At 39.4% G+C, this 22,226-nt stretch overlaps 1 protein-coding gene across 2 annotated transcripts in view; it reads right to left on the bottom strand.

Moving 5' to 3' along the window:
• MYLK3 (myosin light chain kinase 3) overlaps positions 1-22,226 on the bottom strand; it is a 58,580-nt gene that overhangs the window by 5,472 nt on the left and 30,882 nt on the right. For both annotated transcript variants that reach the window (XM_068528118.1, XM_068528117.1), the window contains exons 8-9: positions 21,297-21,438; positions 11,142-11,212 (exon numbers count right to left, since the gene is read on the bottom strand). In XM_068528118.1, coding sequence (XP_068384219.1) covers positions 11,142-11,212; positions 21,297-21,438 — 213 coding nt within the window. The remainder of the gene's footprint in view (positions 1-11,141; positions 11,213-21,296; positions 21,439-22,226) is intronic.

Raw genomic sequence — 22,226 nt, 5'->3', positions numbered from 1 at the left:
AGACCTCTGGGACAATATTAAACACAACAACAATCGCATTATAGGGGTGCCAGAAGGAGAAGAGAGAGAGAAAAGACCAGAGAAAATATTTGAAGAGATTATAGTTGAAAACTTCCCTAACATGGGAAAGGAAATAGCCACCCAAGTCCAGGAAGCTCAGAGAGTCCCATACAGGATAAACCCAAGGAGAAACACGCCGAGACACATAGTAATCAAATTGGCAAAAGTTAAAGACAAAGAAAAATTATTGAAACCAGCAAGGGAAAAATGACAAATAACATACAAGGGAACTCCCATAAGGTTAACACTGATTTCTCAGCAGAAACTCTACAAGCCAGAAGGGAGTGGCATGATATACTTAAAGTGATGAAAGGGAAGAACCTACAACCAAGATTACTCTACCCGGCAAGGATCTCATTCAGATTTGATGGAGAAATCAAAAGCTTTACAGACAAGCAAAAGCTAAGAGAATTCAGCACCACCAAAGCAGCTCTACAACAAATGCTAAAGGAACTTCTCTAAGTGGGAAACACAAGAGAAGAAAAGAACCTACAAAAACAAACCCAAAACGATTGAGAAAATGGTAATAGGAACATACATATCGATAATTACCTTAAACATGAATGGATTAAATGCTCCAACCAAAAGACACAGGATCACTGAATGGATACAAAAACAAGACCCATACATATGCTGTCTACAAGAGACCCACTTCAGACCTAGGGACACATACAGACTGAAAGTGAGGGGATGGAAAAAGATATTCCATGCAAATGGAAATCAAAAGAAAGCTGGAGTAACAATACTCATATCAGATAAAATAGACTTTAAAATAAAGACTGTTACAAGAGATAAGGAAGGACACTACATAATGATCAAGGGATCAATCCAAGAAGAAGATATAACAATTAAAATATATATGCACACAACATAGGAGCACCTCAATACATAAGGCAACTGCTAACAGCTATAAAAGAGGAAATCGACAGTAACACAATAATAGTGGGCAACTTTAACACCTCATTTACACGAGTAGACAGATCATCCAAACAGAAAATTAATAGGAAACACAAGCTTTAAGTGCCATAATAGACCAAATAAATTTAATTGATATTTATAGGACATTCCATCCAAAAACAGCAGATTACACTTTCTTCTCAAGTGTGCATGGAACATAACCAGGATATATCACAACTTGAGTCACAAATCAAGGCTCAGTAAATTTAAGAAAACTGAAATCATACCAAGCATCATTTCTGACCACAACACTATGAGATTAGAAATCAATTACAGGGAAAAGAACTTGAAAAACACAAACACATGGAAGCTAAACAATACGTTACTAAATAACCAAGAGATCACTGAAGAAATCAAAGAGGAAATCAAAAAATACCTAGAGACAAACGACAATGAAAACACGATGATCCAAACCTATGGGATGCAGCAAAAGCAGTCCTAACAGGGAATTTTATAGCTATACAAGCCTACCTCAAGAAACAAGAAAAATCTCAAATAAACAATCTAATGTTACACCTAAAGGAACTAGAGAAAGAACAAACAAAACCCAAAGTTAGCGGAAGGAAGGAAGGAAAAAAAGATCAGAGCAGAAATAAATGAAATAGAAACAAAGAAAACAATAGCAAAGATCAATAAAACTAAACCTGGTTCTTAGAGAAGATAAACAAAATTGATAAACCATTAGCCAGACTCATCAAGAAAAAGAGGAGGGGACTCAAATCAATAAAATTAGAAATGAAAAAGGGAGGTTACAACAGACACTGCCAAAATACAAAGCATCCTAAGAGACTACTACAAGCAACTTTATGCCAATGAAATGGACAACCTGGAAGAAATGGACAAATTCTTAGAGAGGTATAACCTTCCAAGACAGAAGCAGGAAGCAATAGAAAATATGAACAGACCAATCACAAGTAATGAAATTGAAACTGTGATTAAAAATCTCCCAACAAACAGAAGTCCAGGACCAGATGGCTTCACAGGTGAATTCTATCAAACATTTACAGAAGAGCTAACACCCAGCCATCTCAAACTCTTCCAAAAAATTGCAGAGGAAGGAACACTCCCAAACTCATTCTATGAGGCCACCGTCACCCTGATACCAAAACCAGACAAAGATACTAAAAAAGAAAATTACAGACCAATATCACTGATGAATATAGATGCAAAAATCCTCAACAAAATACTAGCAAACAGAATCCAACAACACATTAAAAGGATCATACACCATGATCAAGTGGGATTTATCCCAGAGATGCAAGGATTCTTCAATATACGCAAATCAATCAATGTGATACACTATTAACAAATTGAAGAATAAAAACCATATGATCATCTCAATAGATGCAGAAATAGCTTTTGACAATATTCAACACCCATTTATGATAAAAACTCTCCAGAAAGTGGGCATAGAGGGAACCTACTTCAACATAATAAAGGCCATATATGACAAACCCACAGCCAACATCATTCTCAAGGGTGAAAAGCTGAAAGCATTTCCTCTAAGATCAGGAACAAAACAAGGATGTGCACTCTCACCACTATCTTTCCACATAGTTTTGGAAGTCCTGGGCACGGCAATCAGAGAAGAAAAGGAAATAAAAGGACTACAAATTGGAAAAAAAGAAGTAAAACTGCCACTGTTTGCAGATGACATGATACTATACATAGAGAATCCTAAAGATACTACCAGGAAACTACTAGAGCTAATCAATGAATTTGGTAAAGTTGCAGGATACAAAATTAATGCACAGAAATCTCTTGCATTCCTATACACTAATGATGAAAAATCTGAAAGAGAAATTAAGGAAACACTCCCATTTACCATTGCAACAAAAAGAATAGAATACCTAGGAATAAACCTACCTAGGGAGACAAAAGACCTGTATGCAGAAAACTACAAGACACTGATGAAAGAAATTAAAGATGATACCAACAGATGGAGAGATATACCATGTTCTTGGATTGGAAGAATCAATATTGTGAAAATGACTATACTACCCAAATCAATCTACAGATTCAATGCAATCCCTATCAAATTACCAATGGCATTTTTTACAGAACTAGAACAAAAAATCTTAAAATTTGTATGGAGACACAAAAGACTCCGAATAGCCAAAGCAGTCTTGAGGGAAAAAAACGGAGCTGGAGGAATCAGGTTCCCTGACTTCAGACTATACTACCAAGCTACAGTAATCAAGACAATATGGTACTGGCACAAAAACAGAAATATAGATCAATGGAACAAGATAGAAAGCCCAGAGATAAACCTACGCACCTATGGTCAACTAACCTATGACAAAGGAGGCAAGGATATACAATGGAGAAAAGACAGTCTCTTCAATAAGTTGTGCTGGGAAAACTGGACAGCTACATGTAAAAGAATGAAATTAGAATACTGCCTAACACCATACACAAAAATAAACTCAAAATGGATTAGAGACCTAAATGTAAGACAGGACAGTATAAAACTCTTAGAGGAAAACATAGGAAGAACACTCTTTGACATAAATCACAGCAAGATCTTTTTTGATCCACTTCCTAGAGTAATGGAAATAAAAACAAAAATAAACAAATGGAAACTAATGAAACTTAAAAGCTTTTGCACAGCAAAGGAAACCATAAACAAGACGAAAAGACAACCCTCAGAATGGGAGAAAATATTTGCAAATGAATCATCGGACAAAGGATTAATCCCCAAAATATATAAACAGCTCATGCAGCTCAATATTAAAAAAACAATCAACCCAATCCAACAATGGGCAGAAGACCTAAATAGACATTTCTCCAAAGAAGACATGCAGATGGCCAAGAAGCACATGAAAAGATGCTCAACATCACTAATTATTAGAGAAATGCAAATCAAAACTACAATGAGGTATCACCTCACACCAGTTAGAATGGGCATCATCAGAAAATCTACAAACAACAAATGCTGGAGAGGGTGTGGAGAAAAGGGAACCCTCTTGCACTGTTGGTGGGAATGTAAATTGATACAGCCACTATGGAGAACAATGTGGAGGTTCCTTAAAAAACTAAAAATAGAATTACCATATGGCCTAGTGATACCACTGCTGGGCATATACCCAGAGAAAACCATAATTCAAAAAGACACATGCACCCAAATGTTCATTGCAGCACTATTTACAATAGCCAGGTCATGGAAGCAATTTAAATGCCCATCGACAGACGAATGGATAAAGAAGATGTGGTACATATATACAATGGAATATTAGTCAGCCATAAAAAGTAATTAAAGTGGGTCATTTGTAGAGACGTGGATGCATCTAGAGACTGTCATACAGAGTGAAGTTAAGTCAGAAAGAGAAAAACAAATATCGTATATTAACGCATATATGTGGAACCTAGAAAATGGTACAGATATACCAGTTTGCAGGGCAGAAATTGAGACACAGAAGTAGAGAAAAGACATATGGACACCAAGCGGGAAAAGCGGTGGGGTGTGTGGGTTGTGGTGTGATGAATTGGGAGATTGAGATTGACATGTATACACTGACGTGTATAAAATGGATGATTAATAAGAACCTGCTGTATAAAAAAATAAATAAAATAAAAATTTTTTTAAATAAATAAATAAATTTAGTGATTAAAAAAAAGAATCATCAATCCATGAAAAGACATGGAAGAACTTTTAAAATCTACAAACAGTAAATGCTGGAGAGGGTGCAGAGAAAAGGGAACCCTCTTGCACTATTGGTGGGAATGTAAATTGATACAGCCACCGTGAAGAACCGTATGGAGGTTCCTTAAAAAACTAAAACTAGAACTCTACCATTCGACGCAGCAATCCCACTACTGGGCATATACCCTGAGAAAACCATAATTCAAAAGGAGTCATGTACCACAATGTTCATTGCAGCTCTATTTACAATAGCCAGGACATGGAAACAACCTAAATGTCCATCAACAGAGGAATGGATAAAGAAGATGTGGAACATATATATAATGGAATATTACTCAGCCACAGAAAGAAATGAAATTGGGTCATTTGTAGAGATGTGGATGGACCTAAAGACTGTCATACAGAGTGAAGTAAGTCAGAAGGAGAAAAACAAATATTGTATATTAATGCATATATGTGGAATCTAGAAAAATGGTACAGATGAGCCTATTTGCAGGGCAGGAATAGAAAGGCAGACGTAGAGAACGGATGTGTGGACACGGGGGGGAAGGGGATGGTGGGATGAATTGGGAGATTAGGTTTGACATAAATACACTACCATGTGTAAAATAGATAGCTAGTGGGAACCTGCTGTATAGCACAGGGAGCTCAGCTTGGTGCTCTGTGATGATCTAGATGGGTGGGATGGGGTGGGGGGAGGGAGGTCCAAGAGGGAAGGGATATATGTATACATATAGCTGATTCACTGCACTGTACAGCAGAAACTAACACAACATTGTAAAGCAATTATACTCCAATAAAAATAAATAAATAAAATGGATAACCAACAAGGGCCTGCTGTATAGCACAGGGAACTCTGCTCAATGTTATGTAACAACCTAAATGGGAAAAGAATTTGAAAAAGAATAGATACATGTATATGTATAACTGAATCAGTTTGTTGTACACCTAAAACTAACACAACATTGTTAATCAACTATACTCCAATATAAAATAAAACGTTTTAAAAAAAGCATATTACTAAGTGAAAGAAGCCAGTCTGAAAAGGCTACATACTGTATGATTCCAAATATATGACATTCTGGAGAAGGCAAAACTGTGGAGACAGTAAAAAGATCGGTGGTTGCCAGGGATTAGGGAGGAGGGAGAGATAAACAGGTGGATCACAGAGGATTTTTAGGGCAGTGAAAATACTTTGTATGATACTATAATGATGAATACATGTCATCATACATTTGTCCAAACCCATAGAATGTACAACACCAAGAGTGAACCTAAATTTAAACTATGGACTTTGGGTGATTATGATGTGTCAATGTAGGCTTATCAATGGTGATGATGGGGGACGCTTTGCATGTGTGGGGACAGGGGATAAATGGGAAATCCCTGTTCCTTCCCCCCAGTTTTGATGTGCACCTAAAACTCCTCTAAAAAATGAAGTGTTAATTTAAAAAAATTAATGGGCACTTCCTATTCACCAGATACCATGCTAAAAGTTTTACTTACATAAACTTTTCATCCTCACAACAACCCTATGAAGTAGGTAAGTTTATTGTCCCAATTTTACAGATGAGGCAATTGAGAAATAGAGAAGAATAAAATAAATATCCTGCCAATGTGCCCTGATTCCCTTAAATCAGGGATGTGAGTTTTCAAAATACAGTCTCTTCTTTTCCAAATTTGCTGAGAGTCAGGCAAATGCAGACCCTGAGCCAACACAGACCATACTCATCCAGTGAAAGAGCAACAAAGATCACCTTGGTGGCTGAGTTGTGGCGGGAAGCCAGGGAGGGGAGGAGAGCTAGAGCCTTCCTCTGGCAGCCTGTTCCCCCCCTGCACTGGCACCTGACTGGAGCCTCGGGGCCAAGGAGCTAAACTGAGAGGAACAGGCTTCCCCTTGAGGAGAGAAGGTCCAGGCTCTCAGCCCCTGGACATCCATTTCCCAGGATGCATTCTTGTTTCCACTGCTTCATCTGCCCCACAGCCACATCCTGTATCATATGACTTTGTAGTTCCTTCCACTAGAGATGGCATATATTGCCCCATCCCATTCATTGATGTTGAGCTTGGCCACATGAGCTGCTTTGGCCAGTGGAATGTGGGTGGACATGACGGTGGGCCAATTCCAAGCTAGGCTGTAGGAGCGTGCCCTCTTGCTCCTCGGCCATCACCATGAGAAGAGAATGAGAGACACCCTGGAACAGACCTGTCCTCACTGACCTGCATCCAAGCCCAGTTCAACTCAGCCTAGATCAGTGACTCCCAACCAGTGGTGTGTGGGTAAAAGTTTAACAACCAGCTATCTGATTTTCTTTTAAGTTTTGATTTGTAGCATTTGCCAATTGTGTAAATACTGATTTCACCGTGTCTGATTTAAAAGTACCATCACCATGTCACTGAATGAAGAGCTGGGAAGAGATCGGCAATAGCACACTATTCTATAGTCTTTCCACCATATAGATACCAATCGGCGTAAATAAACTCATGAGCATAAATAATTGTGAAATGTAGTGAAATAATTAGGAAGTGTTAACTTTTCAAAATGTAATATCTTTGTTTTTAAATAATTTCTTTAATTGTAAGCTTATACAATTTAATTTTTAATAATGGCCATGTTTAACAACTGCCTTACAAGATTCCTTATCATGAGCTAGTATAAGTTGGGTCCAGGATACTAACTCCCCAGCTGACTCGAAAATGTGTGGAGGAAAATAAACAATTGGTGTTTTAAGTCACTGCATTTGGGGGTGATTTGTTATATAACAGTACTGTAGCAATAGTTAACTGATCCATCCACCCCAAAGCTGTGTCAAAATATCTACTAAGACACCCCTCTCCAGATTCCCAGCACGAGGCCCTCTGTGACCATAAGGTCACATATGAGGTTGCAGCCTCATAAGGTCTGAGATAGGCACCTCCTCGCCCTGCCAAAGGATCTGATGAAATGGGCTTAGATTCCAGTCTGAGCACTGCACTGGGAGTCAGAAGGCTCATCCCTGCACCCAACATTCCGGAGACCAAGATAATTAAACAAGATACTTCCCACTCTGTCTCCATTCTCGACCCCTTGACATGTCCCTACTCAGACCCACTGATGACTCTCACCACCCAGCCTGGTGTAAAACTGGTTCCTCTTGCTGGATGTCAGAGTCTCTGAAGATTTGTATGGCCCCCCTCTACTGGGGGTCATACCTCCACTCACAATCTCAGCGCCTTTGCACAGCCCCACCCAGAAATACAACTGCACTTTCTATAGTTCGTGTTATGGGGAAAATTTGTCATTTCCTCCCTCTTTACAAACATTTAACTATTCTGGAGCATAAAGCATGTTCTCTCAACCTGCACATTCCCCCCACAGGTCCCTCCTTTTAGAAGGACACACCTCCCAGGAAGCAGGTCAATTTGTCAAAAACCAATTTGCCAAAGAATCTTTGTGCTGAATGACCAGTTTGCCAGACTATTGAGGATGCTTTTGAGGTTTTCCTTTCATCTCACAGCCAGAACCTGTGAACCTGTCAGCCCAGTTCCACTAAGTGCAACTTCCTGAGTACCACGTTTTCTGACACCTGCACTTCTCCAGTGCCCAGCAGTTTTTCGTGGGTGGCTTTCTCTTAAATACAGCTCCCTGGGAGTTCCCTGGTGGTCCAGTAGGTAAGACTCTGTGCTCCCAATGCAGGAGGTGCAGGTTCGATCCCTGGTCAGGGGACTAAGCTCCCACATACCATGCGGCCAAAAAATTTTTTAAATTAAAAAATTAAAATTAAAATTAAAAATATGGCTCCCTGTGTTTTTCTTGAACTTGCCCTCTACCTCTGGTCCCATTGGCAAAATTATTGCCATTAATGCCCTTAACCAGATTAACAAGTTTGACTGACAGTTTGGAATAGATTTTTTTTAATTTTTATTGAAATATAGTAGATTTACAATGTTGTGCTTGTTTCAGGTGTAAAGCAAAGTGATTCAGTTTTATATATATATATATATATATATATATATATATATATATATATATATATATATATATATATATATATATATATATATATATTCCTTTTTAGATTCTTTTCCATTATAGGTTGTTACAAAATATTGACTATAGTTCCCTGTGCTATACAGTTGGCCCTTGTTGGTTACCTATTTTATATATAGTAGTGGGTATTGGGGATAGATTTTGACTAATCGATTTTTGGTAAATTGGCCTACAACCCTGTTCACCTCCCACCAGAGACTCAATGGCCTATTGGATACCACTCCAACCTCTGAGCCTCCCTACTCAGGATGCCCCGTTAGTGCCCTCATCTTCTACTGTGTCTTCCTCCCCGAGTCCCACCCACAGCTCCTGCCTTCCCCAGGCCAGCCTGCTCACGCGCAGTGCGCACCCTATTCTTGGTCCCTGACACTATCCCTCCTGCCCCGCTCCACGCAGAGTCGTGCTGGAGCCGGTTCTCACGGGTGCACGAGAGCCAATGGTGCACGTCTCCTCCCAACTCTGCACTCAGTGACGTCACGTCGGTAGCTTGAAATCAGCCAAAGTTAGCACAGGTTACAAATCAGCCCCACCTCCTCTCACGCCCCAGACGCAGCGGGTTGTTAAAAATTTACCAGAACACTACTGCCTGCAGGTAACAAAACCCTGTCCATTCGTCTCTTCTGGTTGCTCAGAGACGTCCCAGACTCCAGGAACCTCAGGTGGTTACTTCTTGCTCTGAATTCACAGTGTGTCACTGTAAAATCCTCATTTGGCAATTGGTCACCCGGCATTTGGTAGGGTCCTGCATACACTAGTGTGTGAGGTCTGGATGAAGAATATATTGCCCCACAGTGAGGGAACAGTGGTTCTTGGGGGGAGGGCAAAAAATCTTAGCTATTACAACGGTCTGCGGCTCTCCAAAGGGCCACAGTACATAAACAGATACACAATACACCTGTGGCATTACATTTCATGAGGAGGGGACCGAGGGATTAGGAAAGAAATGGTTAAAAAGGCTCTTTGTGGGGCAGGTGGAGACATGAAAAATAGGTTGAGAAACACGCCCTGGTGCATAAGGTGTGCAAGTGTATAGGATGCATCCCAATTTTATACAACATTATTTGGGAAAATATTAAGCAATTTTTTACGTGATGGATTGAGTGTGATTTTTAGGCATCTGGGTTGGGGGATTTGGGACTGTTCATGAAATGCAGTACACTGTGTAGTGTGGACCCTGAAGGTACAGCGGGGTGATAAGAACTTCCCTCTGCTGTTGCTCCAATACCACACTTGGCCCCCCATCCATCATGTGGGGCCCTGAAAATGCACCTTTCACACCTGCAAAGAGGTGACATTTACCTCTCCAACTGGTGGGGAAGTGACCTAGGAAGACCACCATTGTGGGTTTGAACGCCCCCTCTGGGAGGCCGGTGCTGGACACCAGAGGCTGAGCTCAGGCACGGCTCTGCCTCCATGGGGATGAAGTGCTCCTTTCTCCCCTTGTAGATGGAGTGGTAGATGCTGCAAGGCTCAGAAAGTGACAAAAACAACTTCTGTGTGGAGAATGACCATTAGAGTAAGAGAAAATTTCAAGATTTGAAGCCATGGTGTGAAGACCTATCTAGGAAGTATGTGATTCTCAGAGAAATGTCATTCTTGGTGGAAATAGAATTCTGGAGGAAGCCTGGAGGATGAACATAAATTTATTGCCATCTTCACAGACTGTGGATGCCCTCCCCAGTGCCAAGGGTCTGCTACAGCCACACCACTGGGTGTGCACGCCATGGGCAAGAGCCCTGCAGAGACATGGTGCTCATCAAGCATGAGACTGGACAGGATTCAACAGTAAAACTATACGTCACTAGGCTTTAGGCGTTTTAAGGGACTTTAACATGTTTTTTAAATTATATATGACGTTCACTTTATGCACTGAAACTTGAGAACCTAACCACCCTCATAGGATGGGTCTGCACTGTTGATGTATTATCTCATTTAAACTTCATAATTGCCCATATCAGCGGGCACTGCATTGTATCACCATTTTACCAAGATCTAACCCAGTCCTGAGTGCCCAGAACCTCTTACCCATGGCACCATCCTATTTAACCTAGTCATTTTCTGGAGGGCAGGGTTGGTGATGAATGCATCACACAGCCCAGTACATCTTGGCCCAGGAGGCCTGGGGAACGAATAGAAGGAGCTGCCCAGCACCCCCATTCAGTGACCAACTTTAACTGTCACTCCCCTCTCTGTTCACACAGGTGGTTTGAAATACTGTTAATCCCACAGCCTTTTAAGGAGAAGCAGAGCCCGCAGCACAAAGCCGTCCCCTGCCGTAGTAATGAGGCCTCTCTATGCAGTCTTTGTGAAGGCCACCAGCCTCAGTGAGAGAGCTTTCTCATACCAGTCCCAAAACTCAAAAATTGGCTGAGTTGTGGGTAACCATGTCCAAGAGAGCCACCAAGAGTTTCCAAGAAGTTCTGTCAAAGTACCGAAATAAAACTCCCTTACCTTCTGGCCAGCCCGAAGTCAATGATCTTAATCTGGTGTCCCGTCTGATTGACACACAGTATGTTCTCAGGCTGGGAAAGAAAGAGAAGTTTGCATAGCTTAATCAACAGCTAAGAAGGTCTGAGTTCCCACACTTATTTGTCAATAGGCCTCAGTTTCCCAGCCTGCAAGGGAAAGCCCTAGAGGGCAGCCCTGTAGGGATGGATAGATACTGCAAATAAATGATGTGGGCTAGTGTGAGACAATAAGGAGTGGTATGGACGGTGGGGAACTGGAGAACTCCTGCCCTATGTAAAGGAGCTGCCACTGCTCAGCTCCAGCCACTGGCTACCACACAGGAACGCAGGCCCAGTCGCCAGAGTTCCTCAGTCCTCAAGGGAAGCCAGAAATCCAGGTTTAAGTAAAAATTCCATGCTTTTCAATGTTGACAACTTAATCCAATTTAAACATGCATTCATCACGTATAGGAATCAAACACGACATGTCTGGGATGCGGATTTGGCCCACGAGCTGATTGTTTGTGACCACTGGCTTGGGGTGGCGGTTCCAAACCCTGGCTGCACGCTAGAATCATCAGGGAAGTCCTCAGAAGTCCCAACACCCAGGCCCCAACCCTGACCTGATTACATCAGAATCTCCAGGGTGGGACCAAATCTGCAGTAGTTTGGTCAAGGAGATCAGAGCTGCAAAATGTCAACCTGCCATTTTGTGGTGACAGCTGTGACCCATGGGATGGAGGTGCTGGACTTGACATACTTCTCTTAAGTGTTTCAGATTAGCTTGGAGGCCCTGAGGGAGACTGGAACGATTCTCGTTGCTTGTGCCAGACAAATTTGGATGGGGTAGGGGTGGAGGGCAGATGGAGGGCTTATGGTATAAAGGACCTAGAGACCTAAGGCCAGTGCCTGAGGTCCAGGGGTCCGTTACCAGGGTCCCTAGCCCTAGATGAGTACTTTCCCATTCCGGAGACTCAGTGTCTCCATCTGTAAAATGGGAATAATAACCTCTTCCTGCCTTCCTCCTGGGAGGGTGTGAAGATCAAATGACATAATATGCATTAAAAACTTTCTAGCTGATGAAGCAAATGTCAGGTACTATTTCTCCTAACAGAAGGTTTTATTGCTATTTACGTTACAAAGCAGTTGTGAAATTCCTCAGATAGGTTCAGGAAATTGATGATTAAAAATCTTCATGTCTTGGGACTTCCCTGGTGGCGCAGTGGTTAAGAATCCGCCTGCCAATGCAGGGGACACGGGTTCGAGCCCTGGTCCGGGAAGATCCCACATGCCGCAGAGCAACTGGGCCTGTGCGCCACAACTACTGAGCCTGTGCTCTAGAGCGCGAGAGCCACAACTACTGAGACCGCCTGCCACAACTACTGAAGCCTGCGCACCTAGAGCCCATGCTCCGCAGCAGGAGAAGCCACTGCAATGAGAAGCCTGCACACCACAAGGAAGAGTAGCCCCCACTCGCCACAACCAGAGAAAGCCCGCACGCAGCAACGAAGACCCAATGCAGCCAAAAATAAATTAATTAATTTTAAAATTCTAATAAATAAATAAAACTAAAAAAAAAAATCTTCATGTCTTCTTTATAAGGTCTAGAACAACACTGTCCAGTAGAAATATAATGTGAGCTACATATATAATTCAAAATTTTCTAATAGCCACATTAAATAAGTAAAAAGAAATAGGTGAACTTAATTTTCCTAAAAGCATTATTGAAATATAAATAATAAACATAAATAATAAGTAAATAATAAAACATTAGATCATAAAAAATTACCATTTTAAAGTGTACAATTCAGTGGTTTTCAGTAGATAGTTCACCACTATCTAATTTTAGAACATTTTCATCACTTCAAATAAAAAAACACCATATTCATTAGCAGTCACTCTCCATCCTCCTCACCCACAACTCCTGGCAACCACTAATGTATTTTCTATCGCTGTAGATTTGCCTATTCTGGTCATTTCATATAAATGGAATCGTATGAATCATAAATATGTGACCTTTTGCATCTGATATCTTTCAGTCAGCATAATATTTTCAAGGTTCATCCATGTACCAATACTTGATTCCTTTTCATGGCTGAATAATATTCCTTGTAAGGACAGTACCTACCACATTTTGTTTATCTATTCATTAGTTAGTAAACATTGGGGTTGTTTCTACTTTTTGGCTATTATGCATAACGCTGCTAAGGACATTTGTGTACAAGTTTTTGTGTTGACTTGTGTTTTCAATTCTTGAGTACATGCCTAGAAGTGAAATTGCTGGGTCATATGATGCTAACTCTTTGTTTAACATTATAGGAACTGCCAAATTGTTTTCTAAAGTGGATGCACAACTTTACAATCCCACCAGCAATGTATGAGAGTTCCAATTTCTCCAAATCCTAGCTAACACTTCTTGTCTGCCATTTTTATTTTTTATTTTAGCTAATCCAATGGGTGTGAAATAGTATCTCGCTGTAGTTTTGATTTACATTTCTCTTTTGACTAATGATGTTAAAAATCTTTTCATGTGCTTATTGGCCATTTTTATATCCTCATTGGATAAATGTCTATTCAAATTCTTTGCCCATTTTCAAATTTGTCTTTCTCATTGAGTTGTAAGAGTTCTTTATATACCCTAGATGCAAGTCCTTTATCAGATATATGATTTGAAAATATTTTCTCCCATTCTGTGGGCTGTTATTTCATTTTCATTATGGTGTCCTTCGAAACATAAAGGTTTTTAATTTTGATGAAGTCTAATTTATCAACTTTGCTCTTCTAGCTTGAGCCTTTGACTCATATATAATATACTCCTATGCTTTCTTCTAAGAACTTTATAGTTTTAGCTCTTACATTTAGGTCTATATCCATTTTGAGTTAATTTTTGTATATATTATGAGGTAGGGGTTCAACTTTCATGTGGATATCAAGCATGGTGTCCCAGCACCATTTGTTGAAAAGACTATTCTTTGCCCATTGAATTGTCATGGCACTTTTTTCAAAAATCTATTGACCAAAAATATAAGGGTTTAATTCTGGACTCTCAATTGTATTCCACTGATCTGTCTGTCTGTCCTTACGTCATAACACAGTTTTGATTTCTGTAGCTTAGTAGTAAGTTTTGAAGTTGGGAAATGTGAGTCGTCCAACTTTGTCCTTCTTTTTCAAGATTGTTTTTGCTATTCTGGGTCCCATAAATTTCCATCTGAATTTTAGGATTAGATCACTAATTTCTGCAAAGAAGCCAGCTGTGATTTTGATAGGATTGCACTGAACATACAGATCATTTTGGAGAGTATTGTCATCTTAACAATATTAAGTTTTCTGATCTATGAATATGGGATGTCTTTCCATTTACTTATGCCATCTTTAATTTCTTTCAACAATGTTTCATAGTTTTCAGAATATAAGGCTTATACATCTTTGGTCAAATTCATTTCTAAGTATTTTATTCTTTCTGATGCTACTGTAAATGAAATAGTTTTCTTAATTTTATTTACAGAATGTCGACTGCTAATGTATGGAAATACAATTGATTTTTACATCTTACATCCTACAACATTGCTGAACTCATTGATTAGTTCTAATAGTTTCCCTCCACCCTCCTTAGGATTTTCTATATACAAAATCATGTCATCTGTGAATAGAATTTTACTTCTTCCTCTCCAATCTGGATGTCTTTTATTTATTCTCTTGCCTAATTGCCCTGGTTAGAACCACAAGTACAATGTTTAATAGAAATGGCAAGAATATACATCCGTGTCTTGTTCCTGATGTTAAGAGGAAAACATTCAACATTTTACCATTAAGTTTAATATTAGCTGTGCGTTTTTCATAGATGGCCTTTATCAGGTTAAGGAGTTCTCTTTTATACCTAATTTGTTTAGTGTTTTCATAATGAAAAGTTGTTTGATTTTGTCAAGTGATTTTTCTGCAGCTACTAAAGTGATCGTGTGATGTTGTCCTTTATTCTCTTAATATGGCATATTACATTGATTGATGTTTCATATATTAAACCAACCTTGCATTCTTGGGACAAATCCCACTTTGTGATGTGTATAACCCTTTTTATATGTTGCTGTATTCAGTTTACTAATATTTTATTGAGAATTTTTACATCTATATTCATAAGGGATATTTGTCTGCAGTTTCATCACAAGAAGTGATGTCTGCCTGGTTTTGGAATCAGGATAAGTCTGGTCTCATAAAATGAGTGAGGAAGTGCTTTACTCTCTTCTAATTTTTGGAACAGTTTGTGAAGGATTGGTATTAATTTTTTAAACATTTGGTAGAATTCACCAATGAAGCCATATGGGCCTAGGCTTTTCTTTGTGGGTAGTTTTTTACACTAATTTGATTGTTTTACTTATTATAAGTCTATTCAGGTTTTCTATTCCTTTTGAGTGAGTTTTCAGAAGTTTGTGTCTTTTTGGGGAATTCATCCATTTCATCTACATTATCTAATTTACTGGCATACAATTTTTCATAACATTCCCTTATAATCTTTTTTTTTAATTTATTTATTATTTTTGGCTGTGTTGGGTCTTCGTTTCTGTGCGAGGGCTTTCTCTAGTTGTGGCAAGTGGGGGCCACTCTTCATCGCGATGCACGGGCCTCTCACTATTGCGGCCTCTCTTGTTGCGGAGCACAGGTTCCAGACGCACAGGCTCAGTAGTTGTGGCTCACGGGCCTAGTTGCTCCGCGGCACGTGGGATCTTCCCAGACCAGGGCTCAAACCCGTGTCCCCTGCATTGGCAGGCAGATTCTCAACCACTGCGCCACCAGGGAAGCCCATAATCTTTTTTTTTTTCTGTAAGGCTGGTAGTGATGTCCCCTCTTTCATTCCATTCATTTTAGTAATTTGAGTCTTCTCTCTAGTTCAATATAGCTAAAGATTTGTCAATTTATTGATCTTTTCAAAGAACCAACTTTTGGTTTCATTGATTTTCTCTACTGTTTCTCTGTTCTCTGTTTCAATTATTTCTGCTCTGATCCTTCTTATTTGTATCCTCTGCTTGCTTTGAGTTTAGCTTGCTCTTCTTTTTCTAGTTTCTTAAGATGGAATGTTAGATTATTGGTTTGAGATCTTCTTTTTAATATATAAGTGTTTGCAGCTACAAATTTCATTCCTAGTTTAGATGCACCCCCATAAGTCTTGGCATGTTGTGTTCTCATTTTCATTCATCTCAAAGTATTTTCTAAAACTTCATTTTAATAATAATTTTATTTGGCCTGATATATCAAAAAGACTATCATTTCAATAGGTTATCAAAATAAAAAATATTGATGAAACATTTTCCATTATTTTTATTATATTGTCTTTGAAGTCCAGTGTGCATTTTACATTTATAGCACATATCAAATCAGACACTAAATTTTCATCAGAAATACTTTAGATGTATTTAGATCTCATGAATTATTTGTATTTAGATTTCATGAAATTTATAGCTTTTGAAAAGCAAATTAACATATTGAAATTGTTCCAAATATACTTAATGTTTTTCAATAATTTAATCGTGTCAATTTTTAGATTTAAATTAATAAAATTTAAAATTCAGTTCCTCACTCACACTAGTTATATTTCAAGGGCTTAATAGTCAAATGTGGGGCTTCCCTGGCAGTCCAATGATTAAGACTCCACACTTCCACTTCAGGGGGCACGAGTTTGATCCCTGGTTGGGGAACGAAGATGCCACACGGCACAGTCAAAAAAAAGAAAGAAAGAAAGAAAAAAGGCAAATGTGGTTAGTGTCTATTATATTGGACAGTGCAGCTCTGAGCTCTTTCTCCATATTTTAAATCAACCAACATTCCTAGTAGGTAGGTATTATCATTCCCCACTTTTCAGTTGATGAGCTTATGCAAAATCAATCCATAAGATCAAGAAACTTATGCAAGATTTCATGGGCAGGAAGAGGCTGAAGTAACACAAGCCTTGCTTCTGGATGGGAAACAGACCTTGGCAATAATTGTCTCCTGCTGTAGTGTCACAGGCGTTGCCCCAAAGGCTGTTCATTGACCCTGAATCACAGAGCAGAATCCTAGCTTCTCCTAACTTCTCATCCCACAAGCAGCTGGTCCAGAGGCTCTGGAATTAGCTCTAGTAAGCAGGGAAGCTTGAGGCCAATTCCCCACCATCTCCACCATTTTTCATAGTACCACAACCTTATCAGGAAAGATGGTCAGAAGGAGCAATGTGTACACATGTAGGTCCAGACAACACTTCCCATCTTCTGTGGGGAGCCACTGAAATTCCTGACAGGGGTAGTAGAGAAATATCTTCCTGTTGTGCCAATGGAGTAGAAAAACCACAGCAATGGCCACCATGCAAATCAAAACCACAATGAGATATCATTTTAAACCTGTTAGAATGTATGTCATCAAAAAAAAAAAAACACAAGAGATAACAAGTGTTGGTGAGGATGTAGAGAAAAGGGAAACATTGTGCACTGTTGGTGGGAATGTATTAATAAATTGGTGCAGTCATTATGAAAACAGTGTGGAGGTTCCTCAAAAAATTAAAAATAGAACTACAATGTGATCTAACAATTCCACTTCTGGGTATATATCCAAAGGAAACCAAATCACTATTTTGAAGAGATATTTGTACCCCCATATTCACTGCAGAATTATTTACAGTAGTCAAGACATGGATACAACTTAAGTGTCCATGAACAGATGAATGGATTTTTAAAATGTGGTATATATATATGTGTGTGTGTGTGTGTGTGTGTGTATATATATATATATATATATATATATATATATATATATATATACACACACACACACACACACAGTGGAATATTATTCAGCCATAAAAAAGAAGGAAATTCTGCCATTTGTCACAAAATGGAACTTGACGGCATTATGCAAAGTGAAATAAGTCAGACAGAGAAAGACACTTATTGTATGATCTCAGTTATAAGCAGAATCTAAAAAATCGGAGGCATCACACTTCCTGATTTCAAACTATAACTAAGCTACACTAATCAAAATAGTATAATATTGGCATAAAAAGGCAGACATGTAGATCAGTGGAACAGAATAGACATCCCAGAAATAAACCCATGTACAAAAAAGAAAGAAAAGAATGGCTACCACGTGCTTACTTTTTGTCAAGTAGACAAAAGAAGCTGTAATGCATTCATTCAATGGACTATACCATGGCCCTTAAAAAGAATGAGAAAAGATGTCTACAGTATACTGTTAACTAAAAAGGGCAAGTTTAAAAACGAGATGTATAGTATGATCCCTTTTGTGTGTGTGTGTTTGTCATGCCAAATTGCTAATAAAGAAGACCTCTCAGCACAGAGACTGAGTGGGAAGAACTTTCACTGTGTATTTCATACATTTCTATATTGTCTATATTTGTTACCACATGCATATGTTTCTATTTTAATTTTCTTCAATATACGCAAATCAATCAATGTGATACACCATATTAACAAATTGCAGGAGAAAAACCATATGATCATCTCAATAGATGCAGAGAAAGCTTTCGACAAAATTCAACACCCATTTATGATAAAAGCCCTGCAGAAAGTAGGCATAGAGGGAACTTTCCTCAACATAATAAAGGCCATATATGACAAACCCACAGCCAACATTGTCCTCAATGGTGAAAAACTGAAACCATTTCCACTAAGATCAGGAACAAGACAAGGTTGCCCACTCTCACCACTATTATTCAACATAGTTTTGGAAGTGTTAGCCACAGCAATCAGAGAAGACAAAGAAATAAAAGGAATCCAAATCGGAAAAGAAGAAGTAAAGCTGTCACTGTTTGCAGATGACATGATACTATACATAGAGAATCCTAAAGATGCTACCAGAAAACTCCTAGAGCTAATCAATGAATTTGGTAAAGTTGCGGGATACAAAATTAATGCACAGAAATCTCTTGCATTTCTATACACTAATGATGAAAAATCTGAAAGTGAAATTAAGAAAACACTCCCGTTTACCATTGCAACAAAAAAAATAAAATATCTAGGAATAAACCTACCGAAGGAGACAAAAGACCTGTATGCAGAAAATTATAAGACACTGATGAAAGAAATTAAAGATGATACAAATAGATGGAGAGATATACCATGTTCTTGGATTGGAAGAATCGACATTGTGAAAATGACTCTACTACCCAAAGCAATCTACAGATTCAATGCAATCCCTATCAAACTACCACTGGCATTTTTCACAGAACTAGAACAAAAAATTTCACAATTTGTATGGAAACACAAAAGACCCCAAATAGCCAAAGCAATCTTGAGAACGAAAAATGGAGCTGGGGGAATCAGGCTCCCTGACTTCAGACTATATTACAAAGCTTCAGTAATCAAGACAGTTTGGTACTGGCACAAAAACAGAAATATAGATCAATGGAACAGGATAGAAAGCCCAGAGATAAACCCACGCACATATGGTCACCTTATCTTTGATAAAGGAGGCAAGCATATACAGTGGAGAAAAGACAGCCTCTTCAATAAGTGGTACTGGGAAAATTGGACAGATACATGTAAAAGTATGAAATTAGAACACTCCCTGACACCATGCACAAAAATAAACTCAAAATGGATTAAAGACCTAAGTGTAAGGCCAGACACTATCAAACTCTTAGAGGAAAACATAGGCAGAACACTCTATGACATACATCACAGCAAGATTCTTTTTGACCCAGCTCCTAGAGAAATGGAAATAAGAACACATATAAACAAATGGGACCTAATGAAACTTCAAAGCTTTTGCACAGCAAAGGAAACCATAAACAAGACCAAAAGACAACCCTCAGAATGGGAGAAAATATTTGCAAATGAAGCAACTGACAAAGGATTAATCTCCAAGATTTACAAGCAGCTCACGCAGCTCAATAACAAAAAAACGAACAACCCAATCCAAAAATGGGCAGAAGACCTAAATAGACATTTCTCCAAAGAAGATATACAGAGTGCCAACAGACACATGAAAGAGTGCTCAACATCATTAATCATTAGAGAAATGCAAATCAAAACTACAATGAGATATCATCTCACACCAGTCAGAATGGCCATCATCAAAAAATCTAGAAACAATAAATGCTGGAGAGGGTGTGGAGAAAAGGGAACCCTCTTGCACTGTTGGTGGGAATGTAAATTGATACAGCCACTATGGAGAACAGTATGGAGGTTCCTTAAAAAACTACAAATAGAACTACCATACGACCCAGCAATCCCACTACTGGGCATATACCCTGAGAAAACCATAGTTCAAAAAGAGTCATGTACCAAAATGTTCATTTCAGCTCTATTTACAATAACCAGGACATGGAAGCAACCTAAATGTCCATCGACAGATGAATGGATAAAGAAGATGTGGCACATATATACAATAGAATATTACTCAGCCATAAAAAGAAATGAAATGGAGGTATTTGTAATGAGGTGGATGGAGTTAGAGTCTGTCATACAGAGTGAAGTAAGTCAGAAAGAGAAAAACAAATACAGTATGCTAACAGTATATACGGAATCTAAGGAAAAAAAAAAAAAAGCCATGAAGAACCTAGTGGCAAGACGGGAATAAAGACACAGACCTACTAGAGAATGGACTTGAGGATATGGGGAGGGGGAGGGGTGAGATGTGACAGGGTGAGAGAGTGTCATGGACATATATACACTACCAAATGTAAAATAGATAGCTAGTGGGAAGCAGCCGCATAGCACAGGGAGATCAGCTCGGTGCTTTGTGACCACCTAGAGGGGTGGGATGGGGAGGGTGGGAGGGAGGGAGATGCAAGAGGGAAGAGATATGGGAACATATGTATATGTATAACTGATTCACTTTGTTATAAAGCAGAAACTAACACACCATTGTAAAGCAATTATATTTCAATAAAGATGTTTAAAAAAAAACTAATCTTAGAGATTTTTTTTTTATAAAAAAAGTCACTGTATCATTTGATCTTCAAAGAACACTTAATGAGGTACCTATTTTCCACATGTCACAGATGGAGGAACCAAGGCTCAGAGACTTGGCCTGCCCTAGATTCCAGAAGTAGGCAATGGCAGAGCAAGGAATGGAAGCCAGGATTGGGTGCTGACAGAGCTCTCAAAGATGAGAGAGCAGCAGAGGCTCAGAAACCGGGGCACCCACCCGCCACATGCTCAGGGCGGAGCCTGACCTTGAGGTCCAAGTGCAGGACGTACTGCTGATGGAGGTATTGCACACCCTCGCAGATCTGCTTGGTGAACACCACCACATCCAGTTCAGTCAGGTGGTACTTCTCTTCTGTGATCCGGTCAAAGAGCTCACCCCCATCCACACTGCCAGGGCAAAGGAAGAGGCAGGCACTGACTGAGCAAGGCTCTCAGAAGACTGGTCCACTCATCACCAGGTGAGCCCAAGGGTGCCACTGCCATCTGGGGTTTTATGGGGACCCTTGCTCTGGTCCATTCCCAGCTCACAGTATGGGTGTAAAAAGGAAGTGATGGGCCAAATGGGAGACTGGGGCTTATCTGCAGTGTTGATCATCCAGGCTCACTCCGGATACTCATTCTTGTTACTCTAGGCCAAGGTTGTAAACTCATTGGCCTACAGGGGCCAATTAGTACCTACATGGCAAGAACCCTAAGTGGACAAATCATACCAGATGTAAGACAAAACTTTTCTTAGAACACATAGCCCTTAGTCTAACTTCTTTTTCCACTTTTTATAGAGAACTGACATGACAAATATTTCACTCTCCTCAGTCTTACCAGAAGGAAGATAGCAACACAAGCACAATAATAAATGTCCCCTGAGCCCCTGGCCTCAACGTCATGGGTAGTTGGAAGTGGTAGGGACTGTAGCAAATGGCAGTTTGGTTGCCCCGTCTACAAAGGTCAGTTACTATGAGCTCCATCACACCATTTCCAACTGGAAAGGTAGATCCAGCATTACTAGATCTTGTATATTTGCAAGAAAAGCTAGACATCTAGGTTTTAATGTGAAATTTCCCAATTTCCGACTAACAACTAAATTTAGTTAACAACTAAATCAAAATTACTAAAACTTGGGTAGGCCAAAACAATATCTGCAGGTCAAATCAGCCTCACTGGCTGCTGGTTTGTGA

The sequence above is a fragment of the Eschrichtius robustus genome, chromosome 19 (assembly GCF_028021215.1).
Source record: "Eschrichtius robustus isolate mEscRob2 chromosome 19, mEscRob2.pri, whole genome shotgun sequence".
Lineage (NCBI taxonomy): Eukaryota > Metazoa > Chordata > Mammalia > Artiodactyla > Eschrichtiidae > Eschrichtius > Eschrichtius robustus.
The sequence above is the reverse complement of the archived record's forward strand: the minus strand, read 5'-3'. Positions and strand labels throughout refer to the sequence as shown.